This window comes from Podarcis cretensis (genome assembly GCF_951804945.1).
Source record: "Podarcis cretensis genome assembly, chromosome: 1".
NCBI classification, from domain to species: Eukaryota; Metazoa; Chordata; class Lepidosauria; order Squamata; family Lacertidae; genus Podarcis; species Podarcis cretensis.
In genome coordinates this window covers 62,752,839-62,773,920 of record NC_137170.1, presented here as the reverse complement: position 1 = coordinate 62,773,920, position 21,082 = coordinate 62,752,839, and the positions used below count along the sequence as shown (strand labels likewise).

Here is a 21,082-nt window from a genome sequence, read left to right as displayed (position 1 = left end):
GTTTGAAACTGAATGTTTTTAACTGGCTTCCGCTGTTTGGATTTCTTATCTGATTTTACTGTACTATTGTTTATGGTGTGTGCAGTCAAGCCAATTGATTTTGTGGACTTTAGTGCTATCTGCCTTTGTAATTTTTTTATGGATAGGTGGAGAACAAATGCAACAAACAATAAAATCCTAAGTTTACCTTTCTGAATTCCACTAGACTTGGTGCTATCAGTAGTGCAGCAGCAACCGTATATAGAAATTTAGGCTATATGCAATGCCAAATGCTTTGCAGCACTGGTTTCATTCATTCTCACAATTATGCAAGGTAGCTCTTCATTTTCATTCCACTACGAAGCCCATATTATTATTTATTCTGCTAGCTGAATTTTGGGTGTGTGTGAGAGACAGAGTTTCAAGTGTCATTTGCACCTTTTCATAATTTTGCTACAATGTCATATGTTGCTTTTATCACACTGTTGAACTGACTCTTAATTGTACTTTTTGTTCCATTTTATCTTATGGGATATCCCTGAGCACTTTATTTCTGTGCAGAAAGCAGACTCATAAATCACAACAGCTGCTATGCAAATGTTCATCTAATGCATGGTGGTTGGGTGTTTGAAGGAAATTTGGTCCAATACAGCAATTGCAGTTTCTCCCAACATATGCATGCAAAACAGAGCTTAATTTAATCTACAATTAGGTTTGTATTCAGTACCTTGCAGTTGGTACGCAGTACCTTGCAATGATTAGAATGAGTCTCTAGTAATATTAAGTTCACCCTAATACAAAGTTTTTCAATGCTGAAGAAACCCCATCAGAAATTAAATATCATATAATGTCCAATTGTCAAATAATTGGATAAGGTTTGCAGTCATGTAGGCAGAGCTTTGATGCTGTCATCAAGTTTAACATGAAATTATGTTAGGGTGGCTGTGGGTTTGTTTTGTTTTAAGAAACAAGCTAAAAATCACTGATCATTATTGGGGGGTTTTCTGGTCTAAATTCTGTTCTTGTTTATATTATGCAAACAACTATTCTTTATTTAAAGACTATTGAGGCTACAAATTTAATTCCCAATTAACCAGAGACATCACATAGTGAAGCTTGTTATCACTGCAGCCATCCAAGCTATTAGCAGTATCAGCTCTCTATGGTTTACCCTGAGACGTTGCTTCAGGAACAGATTGTATCTCCTTCCAGCCTTCTGGAACAACCAACAGGGAATTAGCATGTCACCACACTATTTTTAAAAAAACCTAAATCTACAATTGCGTAAAGTCAGGAACAAGACTCATTTTTCCAGATCAGAAAGTTATGGCTGCAGTAATAAAACCTGCCATAATAAAGAATACTTATTTCAAAGACAATATATGCTCACATAGACCTTAAGTTCTAATATGTATATCATACATTCAAGATATCATTTTTGGAGATCTGGTTCTTAAATTCTCTATGACACATTCACAACAAGAAAACAATGTGCTCCAAGAGACACCCATGGACAAATACAGACTGAGCATTTTGCATTCAATTCCTGTTATTGCAAGAGCTGGAAGTTTACAATCAAGGTAATTTGATGCCAGGAAGCTATAGCTATACCTGCAGACACCCCAAGTTGCATTTATGTGTCCACACTGAAATATATGTGATGAAAGGGAATTGAACTTGGCCATTGTATGACTAGTCTGTCCACATACGTAAAAAATAAAAAAAGGTAAAGGACCCCTGGATGGTTAAGTCCAGTCAAAGACGACTATGGGGTTGTGGTGCTCATCTCACTTTCAGGCCGAGGGAGCAGGCGTTTGTCCACAGACAGCTTTCCAGGTCATGTGGCCAGCATGACTAAACCATTCCTGGCACAACAGAACACCTTGATGGAAACTAGAACACATGGAAACGCCATTTACCTTCCCGCCGCAGTGGTACTTATTTATCTATTTTCACTGGCATGCTTTCAAACTACTAGCTTGGCAGAAGCTGGGATAAGAGCAACGGGTATTCACCCCATCGTAGGGATTTGAACTACTGACCTTCTGATTGGCAAGCCCAAGAGGCTCCGTGGTTTAGACCATAGTGCCACCCACGTCCCTTTCTGTCCACATAGCAGTAAAGGAGAACTTTCAGAGCTATGTAGTGGGCACTGCAGTTATTGTTATCAGAAGTATTTTTTGAAGGAAAAGGAGGCATTCCATGCAGGGGCGAGAGTTTTCTCTGAGGCAGTTTCCCATGCTTCTAGTTACATGCTCCAAAGCAAAATTGGAAGAATGGATATGCCCTCCAGTTCATAAAACTAAGAACAGATAAAAGCCTCACATTTTATTTCTGTCCTGAGGCTTTTACCACAATATGATTAAAACCAGTTTCAGTGCCCTCTTATTTAAAAAGTCAAAGCAAGATCCAAGTTGTCTGTACCCAACAGCTAAGTAGGTTGTGTACAAGCTTTTAGCACTTCATTCCCTAAAGGTAGCTACTAACTCCAAAACAAATAAGAGGTCAGCCACCAGTAACATAGCTAAGAAAAGCAAATTTTGGTTACAGCCTCCACCACCAAATTATATTAACAGAAGAGTTCTTGGTGTTTCTTATTTTAATAATACTTGCTTATACATTTATTGTATCAGATGAATACTGTAAGAATTATTTGCTGCATATGCCACTGGTTCCCAAACCCTTTCCCCTGTGGACAACTTAAAAATTACTGAAGTCTTGGCAGACCATTTATTGATTTTTCTGCCTGTTGTAGCAATCGTGATGCACTGTGCTAGATGCTGGATGATTTTTAATTGCTTTTTAATTGCTTCATTTATTTCTTATCATGTATTTTATTGCATTACAGGTTGCATGCCATAAATTTCAAATTGTAATACAATAAAATACATAAAAAGAAGCAATAAAAGACAATTAAAAATAAATATGAGTGTTTGATGCAGACATGCTGTGGATCACCTAGATAAAGCTCATGGAGCACTAGGGTCCACAGACCACAGTTTGGCAATCTGTACATGTACAGTACAACAAATCACTTCAGAAATAAAATTGGTGAACAAAAAGGAGATGATGTTCATGATGCATATGCACTGTATTGTAAGATAACCAAGATATCACCGAAGTCTGCTAACATGATTCTGGGATGGAAGTGTGAGCGATCAACTGACCAGAAATACCAAGGAAGAATATATGGTCATAAAAAGCAGTAAAAAGTCACAGCGATATTTTTCCAGATCTTTAAATTCACAACACATTGTGTTGGAGTTATATTTCACAATTACAAACTTTATATTGCTTAATTGTACAAAATATTATATAACATATTAATTAAAATCTGTGGGGTGTTTTTTTTTTTAAAAAAAACATAGTTTAGGGGTACTCTCATTTTCCTATACATATTGAAATACTGCCCCTCAATGAGGCCAAACTTAGATTCACAAAATGTTTAGGGGTATGCGTACCCCAGCGTCCCACTAGGGAAAAAAGCACTGATTAAAACCATAAAAAGACAAACATTCATGGAAGTTATTAGGTAAGAAAAAAAACTAAAATAGGCCTACTTCACTTAAGCACATCAAATAAATAAATATAAATCCAGAGTTATAACTTTCTCTTGGCTCAGAATACAAGGAGCGGTACAGTAAATAATGATAAAGATCCATCCATCGGGCACCACAAACCGGATAGATAAATAAATGGAAAAGTAACACCAGTATTAGTAACACCAATACACAATGATAGTAAGAAGTCAGCGGCTACCTCAGATAATTTCGTCCGTGAAGCTAAGGATATCTAGGTGTACCTGAAAGGCAGACTGCCTCAACTCCATTCAAAATTCATTGGATTAAAAGCGAGATACCATGTTAAGAATGTTAACAGATACCATTTTTATCCTGCTTTCACTAGCTGCATATTGTTACAGTAATTAATAAAGCAAAGCATTACACTTTCTTGGACTTCATTTTTCAAACTGATCCATTAGGGACTCCCCACTGCCCAACATTTATGCTTGCTTCAGTACAAGACGAGGGGGTGTTGAAAGTCCATTTATTCAGAAGGGGCATGCAGACTCCCACTGACAGATGAATGAGCAAGGTGGTAGAAAATAAACCCAAAGTCCTGTTAAAACAGCAGAAAAGATCCAAACACATAATAGCAACTCATTCCACAGCAAACCCAAGAAATTTTTTAAAAAAACTTTCCAGTTTTCAGCATTGTGTGGAAATTTTATGCAATTTGTCACTTCATATTTGGTGTACTCTCTGTCCTTGATACCACTGTCCATTTTAATGATTAAAATGAATGCCAGCAAACTGAGAACACTAGGCAATTAAAGAGACAAGAATTATTTAATTTTTGGATGGACAGAGACTCCATATCTAAAGGGTAATCGCTTATTCTAAAGTGTCATTCCAGAAACAGACATTACCCTTATTTCTGAAATCTTGATACTGTAACTCAAAGGAAGAAAATCAAGGGTCACCATTGCATTTGCAGAATGGCTTCTGTTCTACTAGAGGTGTCTACTAATATAAGAGAAAGGGGGATCATTGTTGCTGATTTCTCATGCAGTCTCCCATTTTACCTTCCACACTGTTCTGGAGAGTCTATTGCACAGATTGTTGAAGGGATATCCAAAATATCTTAAGAAAACTGGAAAATATTTTTTTGCTGTTGTTGCATTTTGACATACAGTAAGAGACAACACTATTCATGCAGGGATGCATAACCACTGCCACTGATTGCTGCTTACCCCTTGAAGATCAGAGATGAGTAATGTAGTCTCAGTGGTACTTAGGCCCTGCCAGTGGCATCATGAGAAAAATATAATGGGATTAGTGTAGATGCAAAAGCTGCAGGGTGCTTAAAACAAAAAACCCAGCAGTAACCATGAAGCCTTGCAGGGTTTGTATGTGTTTTTAAAGCTGCAGTGAGTAATTTCCAGTTTAATTCTCAAGGAAACAATAGACTGCCATAGCCACCAGTCAGCTTTATTTCCTGTGAGGAAATAAAGTGAGGAAACTTAAACGACAGTAATTTATGTTTTACATGGTTATTATCTTCCTGTTTGCGAACAGGAATAAAAGTTTCTATCTAATAATCTTTTGGTTATTCTGCTGTAAAAAAATAAAAATAGAAAAAGGCTATGGTTTTGATAAGAGTTTTATTCCACATTTGGAAATGATGGGGAAAGGAAGCTTTCTTTACATTTTTATCATAATAAATTTCCTGTTGGTCACTAAAAGCTTTTGGAAATTTCTATAATCTAACGGTCTCTTGAATGCAATCAAATTTACTATGTAAATTAGAAGTTTGCTGTATACCTCAAGAAGTGAGTAAATTTGGTATGAAAAATGATCTAACGTTTTATGTAATAACAAACAAATGCTTAGGATAAGGTTTTCCAACAGTGATCTCAAAACATGAGTTTAAACTGGCAGTCGAGCGGGGTATATAGTGGTGATGCATAAAGATATATAAAGACAAATGTTTGATGCGTTAGTTTCAAATACAGGTAGGGAATATGAAACAAGATGTGCAAATTTTTCTAGGTTAATTTCAGTCCAGTGCATATGAGTGCATGAGCAAGTTACAGTATTAGACAATAAAAGCCAGATGGTGATATTCATCCACAAATTAAACTGGATTCAAGTTTGTCACTGAGCATCTAGCACAAAAATTCAAAGAAGTGATCACCTTCGTATTTAAATTAGATAAAGATGTACAACAGAATATATTGGACAGTAACTGTTGCAGCAAGCAAAGTGGATAAGGTATTTATTATGTGAAAGTATGGCAGCCAAGCAGAACTAATTTTAGGCTAACATTCATCACAATAAATATTACTCAAAATGCATACTCATAAAACATTTTAGTAATGGCTTATCCATAACTCATCTTGTATACTATGCATTGCATGTAAATTATTGTAAAGAAATCAGAATTTAAAATGCTGAAAAAACTTAATTGAAGTTGCAAATATCTGTCCTTTTATTATTAAGCTACTATATTTATCATATGTGTAGCCTCGATGCAGCTGCTGAATTTACATTTGCTTTGCAACCAAAAGCCAAAAAAATACAATTTTAGTATCAGATTTACACACAGGCTTTACCCAATAAAGCAAAAATACATTTGTTTTGAAATATAATTGCAAAAGTGAGCAGAATCATATTGCCCTCCCCATTCCTCTACAGTGCATCTTGAACTTGCATCTCATTTTCCAGCTCTATGTCCCTATGGCATTGGGCATTATTGCTGTCAATATGTGGCTATTATGTTTAAAAATAAACAGTACCTGTGCACAGTTTATGGTACAAAGGAAAATAAACTTCTATGTGCAGGGATACATACACTGGCCTCTTCGTGCTTGTTCAATGGTGGTTCACACACTGGAAGATGCTGTGACATCATTATATCTGGCAGATGTGTATTTTGTGAGAGAACAGAGATTGACTCCTCCTACATCTGGTTAACATGGGGACATCTCTGCAACCTCAACCTCAAATCCACACCATTGCCTCACTCCACTGCCATGGACGATGGGGTGTGGTGGTTGCTGTTACTCTATTTTGGAGCAGAGTGTTTTTCTGGGATGGTGAGTCTAGAATATGGCAGATGTTGTACCAGTGTAGTGAAAGCACAACTCTTCTCCTGGTGTATGGGAATAAAGGATTGTTCTTCCCACATAGTACCGGTATATGCCCTCAAATACTACCACGTGTTTAAACTCATTAAACTCATGATAGGTATGCGATTCGCAACCTGAACAATTTCACTAAAGTAATGAAGAGAATATATATTTACAAGAGCAAGTACATACAGTATCCAAAGTATACAACAAGTGGGCTACCAATATCAAATCAAGACTTTCTAATAATCAGCCTAAAGTAATAAATAAATAAATAAAGCGCTAAATATATATAAAATAAATACAGTTTGAGTTGGGTTGTTAAAAAAAACACTATACATTAAGATATAGGAAGCTGCCTTGAACTAGGTTAGACTATTCTTCCAGCTATGCAAAGAAATGGACAGCATTAACTGTGATGAGAACTGTGAATTAATACTTTTATTATTATATCATATGGGAATACAAACACAAGGCACAGATGCCTTTCTCATATCTAAATCACATAACATTATTTGATTTCATGTAGCATTCATCAGCTTAATCATCTAACCAATTCACACATGTAACCAGGCTTCTATATGCAGTTTCCTAGATTAGGGGGCACTTGCACAATTCTGCTGCGCAATGGAATTTAGGGTGGACAAACTTTCCTGGCTCCATTTTGCTTGTCTTCTGTAGACTGGCAAGGCCCTGCATTCCACTCTTTTTGTCTTCCGATTTCCCCTGAGAATTCTATAATTGATTCCTTAAAAGCCAATTTCTAAATATTAAGGTGTATGCCTTCCCTGAGAGATTACTGGCAATCTAATGAGGTTTTCACTTACCCACAGCATTACTTCCCTTTCAGTATCAAAAATCACATTTTATAAAATGAACTGTGCCCACAGTTAAACCTTACCTCAGAGTTGCAAGGCAGTTCTGAATCTGTGTTTGATAAATTTTCAAATAAAGGTCCATTGCTTTCTTCTCCTAAAGAATACAGGAATAAAAGTCACATTTACCTCAAATGTATGCTTCCCTAAATAATAATAATAATTCATGTTTGAAGTTAAAAGAAATATTTACAGCCCAATCTTAAATATGTTCACTCAGAGCTAAGACTTTCTGAGTTTAATGAGGCTTACTCTTTCTGTTCACATGTACTAACCAATAGGTGCCCTTGGCAGTCACATAACACAGACAATTCTGGCAGTGTAGCCATGCTTGCAATTCTGGGATATTGATTTCATATTTTAGTAGCTACATCCTGAGAGGCAGGATGCACATGATGCACAATAAGTAGTGCATCATGTACAGCAAAGGGAGGACAAGTGTGTTTCGCATCATAGGAAGCTGCCTTCTACTGAGTTATTGGTGAGCTAGCTGATTTGTGATGGCTCTCCACCCCTGCCTGGAGATGTCAGGGACCTTCTACACATAAAGCATGTGTTCTGCTAAAGTCACAGCCCTTCGTCACATCTGTGCAAACATACTGAATTGAGGCAAAAGTTAGGACAAAGGTAGGGGAGTGGGGGAGAGGGCGGGGGAAGGTGGGCGAGGAAGGGCTTGGCCTCCTTCATCCCTTCAAGATGGGGGGAGCTCAGCCCCATCCCAAAAGACACTGGGGGAGGGGGGCTGCAGGCACCTCAACCCTACAGAGTTGGCACCTATGTGTACCAGCAACTCTGTTCGACACTCCACATAATCCACGAAAGTTTATGCCATAATAAATGGGTCAGTCTTTGAGGTGCCACAATTTATTTATTTTTTTGCAGTTTTTGCTGCAACAGACTAACATGTCAACCATCTCTAAATACATTGTTGTGCTTGTTCTGTAGCCATTTCCTGAAAATGCAACTGGCCTTTCATTGTTAAAGAATCAATGAAGTATACTTTTTTGTGCTTCTCCAAGCAATGGGATCTTGTCTTTTGTACACTGAAAGAAGTATGAACCTTCAAGCAAAGATTATCCTGTATTTTGGCCACACTTTTACCCTACATAGAGTTTCTACCTCTGAATCACTACATGAAGAAAAGCCACAGAACAACATGCATCCTAATAACTAACAGCAATGCAGGAATTCACATGAAGAACTTTCTTGTAAATGGGCTTTTCTCTGTTCACACTTTGTCCTGAGCTCAATAAGAGCTGTTTATTTTACCTGCAAGCATACAATGTCTAACAAATGGTTTTTTATGGTGCCAGCTGATGCCCTGATATCAGATTATATAATTTACATGAGGTAAATAATCTTTCAAAAGTGATAATATACATGAGAATATTTTATAACCTTATACCTTGCTGCTGTTCATTTAACTGCTTGCCAGTGAGAAAGAAAACAATTGAAACATCTATGTCTGGTATTCAGTTAACTTCTTGCATTCCAGTATGAAACACCGACCACAATTTACCTATTTCGTATGGTCATGAAAGCTTTAAAATATGCATCAAGTCCCCCACCTACTAGGAGTTTCCTGTTCAGTTTAACTATTTCTATTTGCACTGAAATCAATGGAGAAACTCAGACCTGTTCTTTGGAACTTCCTCCTGATGCAAAACTGGTTGTTTTTCATGACTTGAAAATTTCCATAAATTTTACATAAAGAAGAGCTTTATGTGCACAGTGGAGAGTCCAAACAGCTTTGGATCATAGACCATTCATTTATGAGCCCAAATGATTTCACCATAATCCCGCCCCCAAGCGTGCCTAGAATGGCAGCTTTGGATTTTTGTATTCCACTATGCTGAGCTTGCATTCATGAATCTAGTAGTATATGTAAATTGAACATTGTATGCTGAACATGCAATGTTATTAGCATACCTTGTTGACTTATTGTGTAAAATGCCTTTGAAGTACCATCACATGGAACTCATCCTAATTCTCACATGCAACCTATACTTGATGCTTCTGTCACCGACTACCAAATATGAATGTTTAGGATTTTGTACACTGGATTTCATGCTTAGGATTTTGTCTTAAGCCCATTTATATGGAAGGCAATTCTGTGAAGTCAGTTTGTGAAACACTAAAAAAAATTAAATTTGGCTAAAGAAGAAACTTAATATCTTCTTGACTTACAACTACATCTCATTAGATAGAAAGGAGGGGAAAACTGAATTAAATTTCCTTTGAAATGTGTTTGAAACATATTGAGGTACATACACTAACCAGCAAGCACTTTCTCTAGCACACACTCACTTTATTTAATAAACTTTACATTTCACTTGGCTATAGTGAAATCTCTATGTGGTTTACAAGAAATATTGTAATTATCAACAAAAACAGTTTAAGACAATTAAAAACATTTTTAAATAAATAAAATTAAAGTAAAATGTATTAAACATGTCAACATGTCTGGATAGGCTTGCCTGAACAAAAGTGTTTTAAGCAGGAACCGAAAAGTGTACAGCAAAGGTGCCTATGCAATGTCAAAACGCAAGGAACAGACATAGCACAAAGGAATTGAGTTTCCATTGTGCAATATCTGTTGCAGAACAAATCTTTAAAGAAATGATTTGTGTTTCTAAAGCAGAATGAAATCTACTTTGTGGCAAAGGGATTAAAACTGCCTGGAGAGGACACATAATAAATCTGATTCAAACCAGCTCTACCAAGAGACTTGTATCATTCTGTTGCTCTGAACATGTTGTTCTGTACCTACAGACTTCCCTGCCTTTGAGTGTAATGAACACTCTACACTGGACGAATCTGAGTACAGTGGTACCTTGGTTGTCAAATGGCTTGGCTCCTGAACAAATCAGATCGCGAACTCTGCAAAACCGGAAGTGAGTGTTCCAGTTTGCGAATGTTTTTTGGAAGCCAAATGTCTGTCATGACTTCTGCAGCTTCTAATTGAGTGCAGGAAGCTCCTGCAGCCAATCAGAAGACTCCTGGAACAGATTAAGTTCAACAACCTAGGTACTACCGTACCTCTCCTCTCTCATAGCTACAGAGAAGTGTTCAGAAGCTTCTGTTTCCATTTTGAATTGATTGTAGATTTCTGTCTCACTCAAACCTGGACAATGGTAGTTAATTTCAACAATGATGAAATGAAACAAGCCACAGTTTATGAAGTTGGCTTGTTTTGTATAACCATACTATACTCAAGACTACAGTTAGGGTTCAGACAACAGAATAAAACTATGGTTAATCTAAACCAGAAGTGGGATTTTACACTCTCCTCCTTGTAGGCCACACCAGAGGAGAGGGAAGGAGGTTCATGCATGACTCAGGTTTGCAAAGGCTCATTCTCACAATGCTAAACCAGGGCAGATCCATACCATACATGTAAAGTGAATTCAACATTCATTTAAAGCATATGGCTTCCCCCAAAGGATCACGGAAATGGTAGTTTGTTAAGAGCACTGAAAGTTGTAGCTCTGTAAAGGGAAAACCACATTTCCCAAGATTCTTCAGGGAAGTCATGTGCTCTAGAGGTATGGTGTGAATCTACCTCAAGACACACAAATAAGCCATGGAATTCCATGACACTACTACTACCCTGAAGGACAGAAGAAATAAATAAATCATGTAAAACTTGTTTCTTTGTGGAAATAACCACATCCTTCTTTAGAATGAAAACTTGTTTGCTGAGCCACATTTGAACCCAACTTTGGTTTGGTTTGTACTTTGGTTCCCCTTGTTAGTGACAAAGACTTGCATAATTAAGGTCTTTCCTCAGGCCAAAACATGAGGTGAGAGGCTTTCAAATAGATCATCCCAGCAGAAGTTCTGTCATGTGGATATGGTTTTAGTGCCCTCTGTTTCTCCAATTTCTGATTTAGTCACTGTATCTCTTTGCTTGTTATTTGTTCCTGTTCCTCATTTGGTTTTCAACATCCTGATTCAGAGCAAATCTCTTAATATCCTCTCCTAGTTCAACATACTGTGTGGAATCTTGTGCACACAGAAGCACTGCTGAAGCAACAGAGGTATCCACTAATGCAAGAAGAGGGGAGGTGATTTTTGCTGATGCCTCTTCCTCTGCACAATTTATTTTGTTTGTGTGTTTCAAAATTGTTGATATATGCAAGCTACTTTAAAATAAACAAAATGGTGGTATATAACACCAGCAAAATTAGCTAAAATGTATAAAACAGATAATAAATGTTGGAAATGTAAAGAAAAAGTGGGTACCTTTTACCATATGTGGTGAGAATGCAAGAAAGTGAAGGACTTCTAGGAAATGATTTATAATGAGATAAAAAAAAAATGTTGAAATACACATTTGTTAGAAAACCAGAAGCCCTTCTGTTGGGTATGGTGGATACAGAAATTCATAAGAATGATTAAAAAATGTTTTTATGTGATAACTGCAGCAAGGATACTATTAGCCCAAAGATGGAAACAAGAAGAAATACCAACTAAAGAAGAGTGGCAAGAGAGATGGCGAGACTAACAGGGGAAATTCAGGACCAGACTTTCCTAAAGGAATGGAATAAGTTTTTGAAATATTTGGAAAGCAATTGTAATCAATTGACATCGCTTGTAGGGTTAAAAGAAGTTTTGTAAGGAGTAATTTATAAATTATTGTGAAAAGAATTAAGAATAGATGTATTGGAAATTTGAGTTTATAGCAATAATTATAGTAACAAAATGCATAATTAGAACGGCTTTAGAAAACCATCCGTCGAGGTTGAAGGAAGTCTTAGGCTGTGATAGCCAAAAACTTCGAAATGATGTTTAAAAGGATGTTATGCTAGAAAGTATGTGTAAAAACCATTGAAAAAATATTATAAAATGAATAAAATAAAATGAATTTGAAAATTCTATCTGAGATAATCTTGGGGACCAAGCGGAATAAAAATGAGATAATGAGTTACTGTATCTAATGCAATACAGTTTTGAAACTTTCAAAAGTGTAAATCCATAGATCCTTGTAGCAAATGTTTAATCTTTCACTCATATTATAGTTTCGGGTTACACTCAAAATAAAGTAAGAGCTGGCTGCTGGCTGCTGGTTTTACTTTGGCCTTGCAAAGATCTTTTTCTTCTTCTAAGTATCCATTTTCAGTTTGTAATTGTCAGCACAATACATGTCAGGCTTGCTCCAAAGATGCTAAGTCTGGTCTTTCACATATCCTAACTTATAGTTAAGAGGAACTCTTTGAATAGCAAACCACATATCACTGTGTAATTTCAAAGTAAAGCTATGGAAAAATTAGAGGCCCAAAAAAGTTAAATTTAGCAGAGCTGCTTGTTAGCATGTGCCCCACGAAGCGGTTTCATGCCACAGGGGCATTTGCCATCTTGCCAAATTCTTGGTCGTTCTAAAAATCCCTAGGTATCACAAGAATCCTGTTGAGAGAAGCTATATCATCACTTGGAATGTCAAGCTATAAAACTGGACCACACCTAAAGTATTGTGGCTTCTGGAGAGTGTGCTCTCTGGAACTATTTTATCAGCAATAGATAACAAGAAGAAAATACTGACCCCATCAAGAATTTCAGATAACAGAATAAGCATGTGATTTCTTTAAATATCATGCTTCTTTGTGCTCATGAGGTGAAATGGGAGGGGGAGAGGTGATATTCACAGATTCCCACTTTGCTATGTACTGCATTTCTTTGCACAACCTACCACTTTGTTGCAAAGGTCCATCACACTTCTTTAGCAGATTGGCTGAGTACGTAGGGCTTCAGAGGAAAAAGGAATTACCAAAAACCATTCCTCCTCTTTACACTAATGGAAGTATCCATTAGTGACACGGGTGGCACTGTGGGTTAAACCACAGAGCCTAGTACTTGCCAATCAGAAGGTCAGCGGTTCGAATCCCCGCAACGGGGTGAGCTCCCGTTGCTTGGTCCCTGTTCCTGCCAACCTAGCAGCTCGTTTCCGTGTGCTGCTCTGGTTCACCAGAAGCGGTTTAGTCATGCTGGCCACATGACCCAGAAGCTGTCTGCGGACAAACGCTCCCTCGGCCAATAAAGCGAGATGAGCGCCGCAACCCCAGAGTCGGTCACGACTGGACCTAATAGTCAGGGGTCCCTTTACCTTCAAGTATCCATTGGATCAAACATCTTTTTGTAAGTGGAGTAATACAACTGGATACAATCCATAAAATGGCAACCTGAGACTAGTGGGAATTAATTTATTCAACTGTATCTGTTTTCAGCCAATAACTCTATGTATAAGAAAGCCAAAGAAGTTAGTATTTCAAAGGCTGCAAAGTGTAAATTCCAGACCAGACAGCCAGACTGTCCCTTTCAGATTTCAATGAACGTTTAAGTCCTCAAAGGGTAAACGAAGGTTCAATCCAGTATTTATTGTAGTAGCATCTCTTGCAACTATGTCTTCACCACCTTGCATTATGTCTTTGCATTAGTTACTTTCATTATTATAGATCACAAATATTTCATATACAGTAAATAAGTAATACTGAATTGTTTATTATTTTAAGTGTGCTTTACAGCCTTGACCTTGTTTCCCCCTTATAGCAACTCTGCAGCATGCACCACTTTTAGTAAAATATTGAATGAAAATATAAAAGCACTTTAATTCCTTGTCATTTGCCAGTGTATTGTGAGAGCAGGTCTTGCTATAGTTTCCAAGATCATGAATGACATCAGTTTGTAAAATAATGGCTAGCACTCTATGATATAAACCAATTCAAATCTCGCCTCTGCTATAAATTCACTGGCAGGCCTTGCACAAGGTTTTATCTCTCAAATTCAGTCCCTAATCACAAATATGGTTACAGTATTTCTGACCTAAACTACAGGATAGTTGTAAAAGTTAGTGAGATAATGTATATGAAGTGTTATGGTTATGCTGAAGTAGTATATAATGACAATTGTATTGTTGAATACTACAGTAGGGTATACTTACAAATGTTAAATATGTCTGATGTTGACATCTATTGTCATCAGAGTGATATGTTCTTCATATACAGCCTATGCCTAAGTTACAAACGTATTTAAACAATGTCTGTCACAACGTTTAAGCAGCTGTTATAGTATCAATGAAAGTGGAACAGCCAAAAAAATTGACAAATGACCTCTGTCTCATCAAACTCCACAGTTAATATTCTTGTTTCAAAACTAACAGATTGTTTTTGTTTTTATGTGCTGTAACAAATGATGACAAAACAGGGTAGGAATAGTCCCTTCTTTTGGGACAATTTAAAAGGCGTGTGCAATAGCTAATCAGATCCCTAACAGGCACTGGGTGTTTCCTTCATCTTGGTCACTTGATAGGAAAGTTGTTAACTGTTTCTTTACTTGACATCTTCAACATGTACATGTGGAGATTTGTGGCTGTAAGCTAGAGACATCATATGCATACAAAAACAAGGTCATCCTTGTTTAGTCATCATCCCAAGAGAACGTTAATTATTTCACGAGAGATGCTCAACAAACTGAAAATACATTTTCCTAAGTACTGGTCTGGGAATACACATGCTATCCTATCTCTCAGTGTTGTTAGGAGGAGTATTGAGGGGTTAGCTACACGTTACAGGCAAACAATCCTGACACCCTAACACCCTTGAGAACTCTCTTCATCTAATCAGACCCGGCTCCAGATTTTTTCAGTGTGTGAGATATGAATACCATATAAATATGTTGCTCCAAGTAGAGCTGTAAAATGACTTCAAGTCATGAGGAGGGACTGAGCTGCTCCGCATTATTTTAATAAAAGCTTTAAAAACTTTGGCTTTTGATTCCATGCTATCCCAAGGGGTTTTGGTTATTTTTTACCTGTTTGTTAAGTTTACAGTGGTATAGTCAAACCTCGGTTGTCGAACAGCTCCGTTTTTTACATTTCGGCTCCCGAATGCTGAAAACCCGGAAGTAAATGCTCTGGTTTTTGAACGTTTTTCAGAAGCCAAATGTCCAACACGACTTCCGCTTGAGTGCAAGAAGCTCTTGCAACCAATCAGAAGCCATGCCTCAGCTGTCGAACATTTTGGAAGCCGAACAGGCTTCCGGAATGGATTACATTCAACAAGTGAGGTTTGACTGTATGTTTATTGTTGATTTTTGGATTAGAATTTTATTCTTTACATTATAGCTGATTTGAACATTTTTAAAAATATGGTTAAAGTATTGGTCTAGGACTGGGGGGACCCAGGTTCAAACACACACACACAGCCATGGCCCTTTGTTAAAAAAGAAAAGAAAAAACTAGAGAAGTAATTGGAATGCATCTTACCCTTTTTTGCTTGCCATTTCTCTATTCCAAATACAGTGGTACCTCGGGTTAAGAACTTAATTCATTCCGGAGGTCTGTTCTTAACCTGAAACTGTTCTTAACCTGAAGCACCACTTTAGCTAATGGGGCCTCCCACTGCTGCTGCTGAGTGATTTCTGTTCTCATCCTGAAGCAAATTTATTAACCAGAGGTACTATTTCTGGGTTAGCAGAGTCTGTAACCTGAAGCGTCTGTAACCCGAGGTACCACTGTAGTGAACAACAGTTTCCCCCGTTAAAACAAGCTATTTCTGAGGTAGAAGGAAAGCATCCATCTATTTCTGAGGTAGAAGGAAAGCATCCATCTATTTCTGAGGTAGAAGGAAAGCATCAATCAATGCTTCCTTTCTGCCCCTACATATGGCTACAGAGCTGTTATATGCATTAGTATATAAATAACAGTTAGCCCCAGAGATACTATCAGTGCTTCCAGATGTGGACAATCAGCAGACCCAATCATTCCTGGTCTACTTAAAGCTGCAAATGAAATAGCAACTCTGTTTCCAGACTTACGGAATCCAAGAAATATTCTGCATCCATGTGGGTAGTTCCCCTTTCCCCAGTCCCAAATTTCTGGGAATGTTACATGGACCACAGTGCAGGTGAAAAGTCAAATGCTCCCACCCCATTTGCTGCACTCACAATAAGTATATGCCTTCTGCTGCAATTTGGGGCTGGGTAAAAGAAATAGAGGGACGCGGGTGGCACTGTGGGTAAAATCTCAGTGCCTAGGAGTTGCCGATCACATGGTCGGCGGTTCGAATCCCCGTGGCGGGGTGCGCTCCCGTCGTTCGGTCCCAGTGCCTGCCAACCTAGCAGTTCGAAAGCACCTCCAGGTGCAAGTAGATAAAATAGGGACCGCTTACCAGCGGGAAGGTAAACGGCGTTCCGTGTGCTGCGCTGGCTCACCAGATGCAGCTTGTCACGCTGGCCACGTGACCCGGAAGTGTCTGCAGACAGCGCTGGCTCCCGGCCTATAGAGTGAGATGAGCGCACAACCCTAGAGTCTCGCAAGACTGGCCCAAACGGGCAGGGGTACCTTTACCTTTTTAAAAGAAATAGATATGAAGGCAATATTATTTGGAACGGGGATGGTGAAAATGATAGAAATGATTGTTAGAAAAGAGACGAAGCATATGAAAGGAAATGGCTACAGCAAGCTACGAAAGACCACAGCTGGCTCCAACAGTTGCACCATAAACCATCTATCCCTAGGGAAATTAAATACAGTGTTAAAGGAGGCATAATTTCTGAACATGGGGGGAGGGAAGGAAGCTAAGCAGGGGAAATATAGGAGCAGGGCATTTTGTTGACAATACCAAGCTAATGCTCTGTAAAAATGAATGAAAACAGTTGACAGTAAAAGCCCAGTGTGGAAACAGTTTATATGTGAAACACTCTGAACTTGTACAAAAATAAAATCTATAAAACATTAGTAATTATGGCTATGGGTTATGCCTACCTTCCATTCTTTGCCTCCTTTCCCCCTCTGCGCTCCTAGCCTGCTCTCTCTCTCCTGCATGCATGTCAGCTGATCAGTGAAAATTTGAAGCCTTTGAAGCTGAGGCCACACCCTCCTCTTTACAGGCCACTTTCAGAGAGTGAGGCTGATTCTATTCCCCCCTCCCACAGCCATTTTATTTTTCAATGACTCAGTGTTCCATGGCTATTGGGAATGCTCTGTCCTCACTGGGTTTGGGGGTGGGAGGAGTAGTTTTTCCTTATGGTCTATCTATAGCTATAGCTATATGGAGAGGGGGGGAGGGGAATTGTACTTCTGCATCTCTTTAGATTCCCCCAAGTATGCTTGTGAGATGAGAGTGCTTTTTTATTATTGCTTAAGGGTTGGAGCTCATCCATGAATTTTAAAAATATTGCTTCAATATTGCTCAACTAGAGCACAGCTAGAGCCTTCATAGCTCACAATATTATCATGGATAATTTCAAATATAGGTATGTCATAATTGCAACTGAAATGGTAATTGTTCTGGCTCATCTGCAAGAACATTAGTTGCCAATATAGGTATGTCATAATTGCAACTGAAATTGTAATTATTCTGGCTCATCTGCAAGAACATTAGTTTGATAAACAATAAACCAGGAACTTGGACTTCTGGATTACCATGGGAGAAGCACGAAGGTGGCGTGCACCCCCCAAATAAACCCCATAAGACATAAGAGAATTAGTAATTGATTGGTTGCAATATCACCAAATTCATGAAGTGTTTAAGATGGATAGAAACAAAACCTCCCAGTTCGAAAGGGAACTGTTAGAAAATAAAACTAAGTTAATTTCTAAAATGTATAAACTTTTATTAGACTGGCAAACAAAAGATGGAACAGGTCAAATCGGTTATGAGTCACTAGGTGAAGGATTTTGGTTCTAATATTGAATTAGCAGCATGGGAGAGATTATGGACAATAGGATTAAAATTGACAGCCTGCTTGAAATAAAACTATATGAAAATGATGTATCGTTGGTACTTAACTCCTAGTAAATTAGCTAAAATGTATAAATCAAAGTCTAAAACCTGCTGGAAATGTAAAGAGAATGAGGGCACATTTTATCACGTGGTGGTAATAGACTTCTGGGAAATGATAAACAATGAATTGAAAAAAATGCTGAAAATAAGGTTTGTTTAAAAAAAACCCAGAAGCTCTTCTTTTAGGTATTGTAGGTCCAGAGATCCTGAAGGACCAGACAAAATTATTCATACATGCAACCATGGCTGCATGGATGATGTTAGCCCAGAGATGGAAAGATGGCACAATTCTGACCAAGGAAGGGTGGCAGATAAAACTGATGAATTATGCCAAGATGGCAAAACACAGGAAGAATTAGAAACCAGGAAGAATCTGACTTTAATAAAGAATGGGGGAAGTTTATTATTTATTTTTAAAAAATACTGTAAACAATTACACACATTGGTAATAGGATTGAAAGAAAACATGTAGTAAAAATTCGAACTATGGAGTGATAAAGGATTTATAAAAATAGAGCTACGGAAGAGATGCAGAGGGGAAAATTATTATATGAAGATCCATGAAGGTGGGGAGGTACCGTACTTTTTGCTCTATAAGACTCACTTTTTCCCTCCTAAAAAGTAAGGGGAAATCTGTGTGCGTCTTATGGAGTGAATGCAGGCTGCGCAGCTATCACAGAAGCCAGGACAGCAGGAGGGGTTGCTACGTTCACTGCACAGCAATCCTTCTTGCTGTTCTGGCTTCTGAGGTTCAGAATATTTTTTTTCTTGTTTTCCTCCTCCAAAAACTAGGTGTGTCTTGTGGTCTGGTGCATCTTATAGAGCGAAAAATATGGTAAGTCAAAGGGGATTTTATGTTTGTAGGGTTTTTTTAGTCTGTTTGTAAAATTGAAAATGCAAAAAATAAAATGTTAAGCTGCTCAATAAAATTAAGAAGAAGAAACCAGAAACTTGAGAATCGTATGAAGGAGACAAAACAAAACTAAGAGCTGACTGAGTTAAAGAATTTCTGGACAAATGCATGTTTCCAAACTTGCATTTGGCAAGAAAACAATTATACAGATAAATATAAATAGTGTTTGGGATGGTTACACTAGTTTAGAACAAAATCACTCAGATTATTTGTCTGTCCTCACCATGTCCCTGTACTAGCTTTCAAAACAGCAGGCAAAGAGCACAACTACCAAGTTTTTGATCTAATATCTGCACTAATCCTAAGATCATCTGTACCATAAGGCTGAGATGTCCCTGACTCAGTTTCATTCACTGCAACTGAAAATCTTGCCCAAAAGGCTTAACAGTGAATGTGCACTTCTACTTGATGTGAGTCAGCGCCACAGCAAGGCTATATTTGGTCAGAACTAGCAACAAAAGTTTCCCTCCCCTTTCCCTGTAGGAAGTTGCTACTTTAGAACTAATGATTTTACATTAACATTGTGTCCATGAACTAAAGACCTCATTCTCAAATTTGTATGGGCAGTGTAAAACAGACTTCAATATATATAATGCCAGTGCCTTAAATATGTCCCTGTTTTCACAAAACTAATCAGATGCAAATACATTTCCTTCAGACTAGAATACTGACAGACTGACTCAGTTGTAAAACTCAGTATTTTTCTACAGCAGAACAAACATGTACTGTATTTTGAATAACATGGAAACAGTACTGTTTATTTGAAGGAATAGTAGTCAGTGGAAACTTGTCTGTTTCAGGTTCCTGTTTTTCTCTCCCTTTTCATAATGCCCACTGGATGATGACATCAGAATAATATATAGGGCTGGTTGACATTGTACCCAATTGGAAATTTCATGTGCCAAATCCACATCAAAGAACAGGCATTGAGAGACCTTACCCCTTTTGTGCTATTGTTGGACTCTCCCCAAATTGAAAGAACAGAATCATAGAATCATAGAGTTGGAAGAGACCACAAGGGCCATCGAGTCCAACTCCCTGCCAAGCAGGAAACACCATCAGAGCACTCCTGACATATGGTTGTCAAGCCTCTGCTTAAAGACCTCCAAAGAAGGAGACTCCACCACACTCCTTGGCAGCAAATTCCACTGTCGAACAGCTCTTACTGTCAGGAAGTTCTTCCTAATGTTTAGGTGGAACAGGGTTGAGCGTGTCTAGACTGTACAGCATGCTAATCTTAATAGATACAGATATAGCTGATGGTCTAAGGCAGATGTGGGAAGCTGACAGATTACTATCAGTAGAGACGACTGGACCTCAACATGGGGAAAATTTGTTTTGAAATCTGCCTTGGCCTCAACGGAAGAGGCAGCACTTAAAACATTGTAAAAATGCCTATATCACACCTATACATTTGGCTCATATTACTACCTGACATTCACCAAGCTGCTGGAGAGGCTGCAGAGCATTATGCTTGAATCAACATATTATGGGGTGTGTGGAGGGGGGTGAGAATGGTTCAATTCTGTGAGAAAGTATTTGTTGAAATAAAAGCAGTTATTGGACAAAACACCTTGAAATGTCCAGAGCTAACCCTGCTCAATTTTTTGTTATGGGAGACAACATTAACTTACATTTCAAACCCCTAATGTCATCTTTTACTAGCAGCCAGGCTGATAATAAAAAGTTACTGGAAAAAATCAGAGGGTGCTTCTTTGACAAACTGGTACAATAAAGTACGATAAAAAGCACTAATGGAAAAAGTGACTAATAAAATAAAAATGTTACAAGGTTCAAAGCATAAAGATTCTTTTGCAACTGATTGGTACAAATTTATTATGTATACAGCTAAAAATGAAAAGAGAGGACTTCCTTCATACTATAAGACTTTTTGGTTAGCATA

General features: G+C 37.9%; 1 protein-coding gene across 8 annotated transcripts in view; it reads right to left on the bottom strand.

Moving 5' to 3' along the window:
* ANO5 (anoctamin 5) overlaps positions 1 to 21,082 on the bottom strand; it is a 65,682-nt gene that overhangs the window by 39,315 nt on the left and 5,285 nt on the right. For 2 of the 8 annotated variants that reach the window (XM_079965268.1, XM_079965269.1), the window contains exons 2-4: positions 7,512 to 7,582; positions 4,733 to 4,780; positions 1,151 to 1,195 (exon numbers count right to left, since the gene is read on the bottom strand). In XM_079965268.1, the coding sequence (XP_079821394.1) occupies positions 1,151 to 1,195; positions 4,733 to 4,780; positions 7,512 to 7,582 (164 nt within the window). The remainder of the gene's footprint in view (positions 1 to 1,150; positions 1,196 to 4,732; positions 4,781 to 7,511; positions 7,583 to 21,082) is intronic. The other 6 variants (XM_079965271.1, XM_079965272.1, XM_079965270.1 and 3 more) reach the window with 5 other exon arrangements.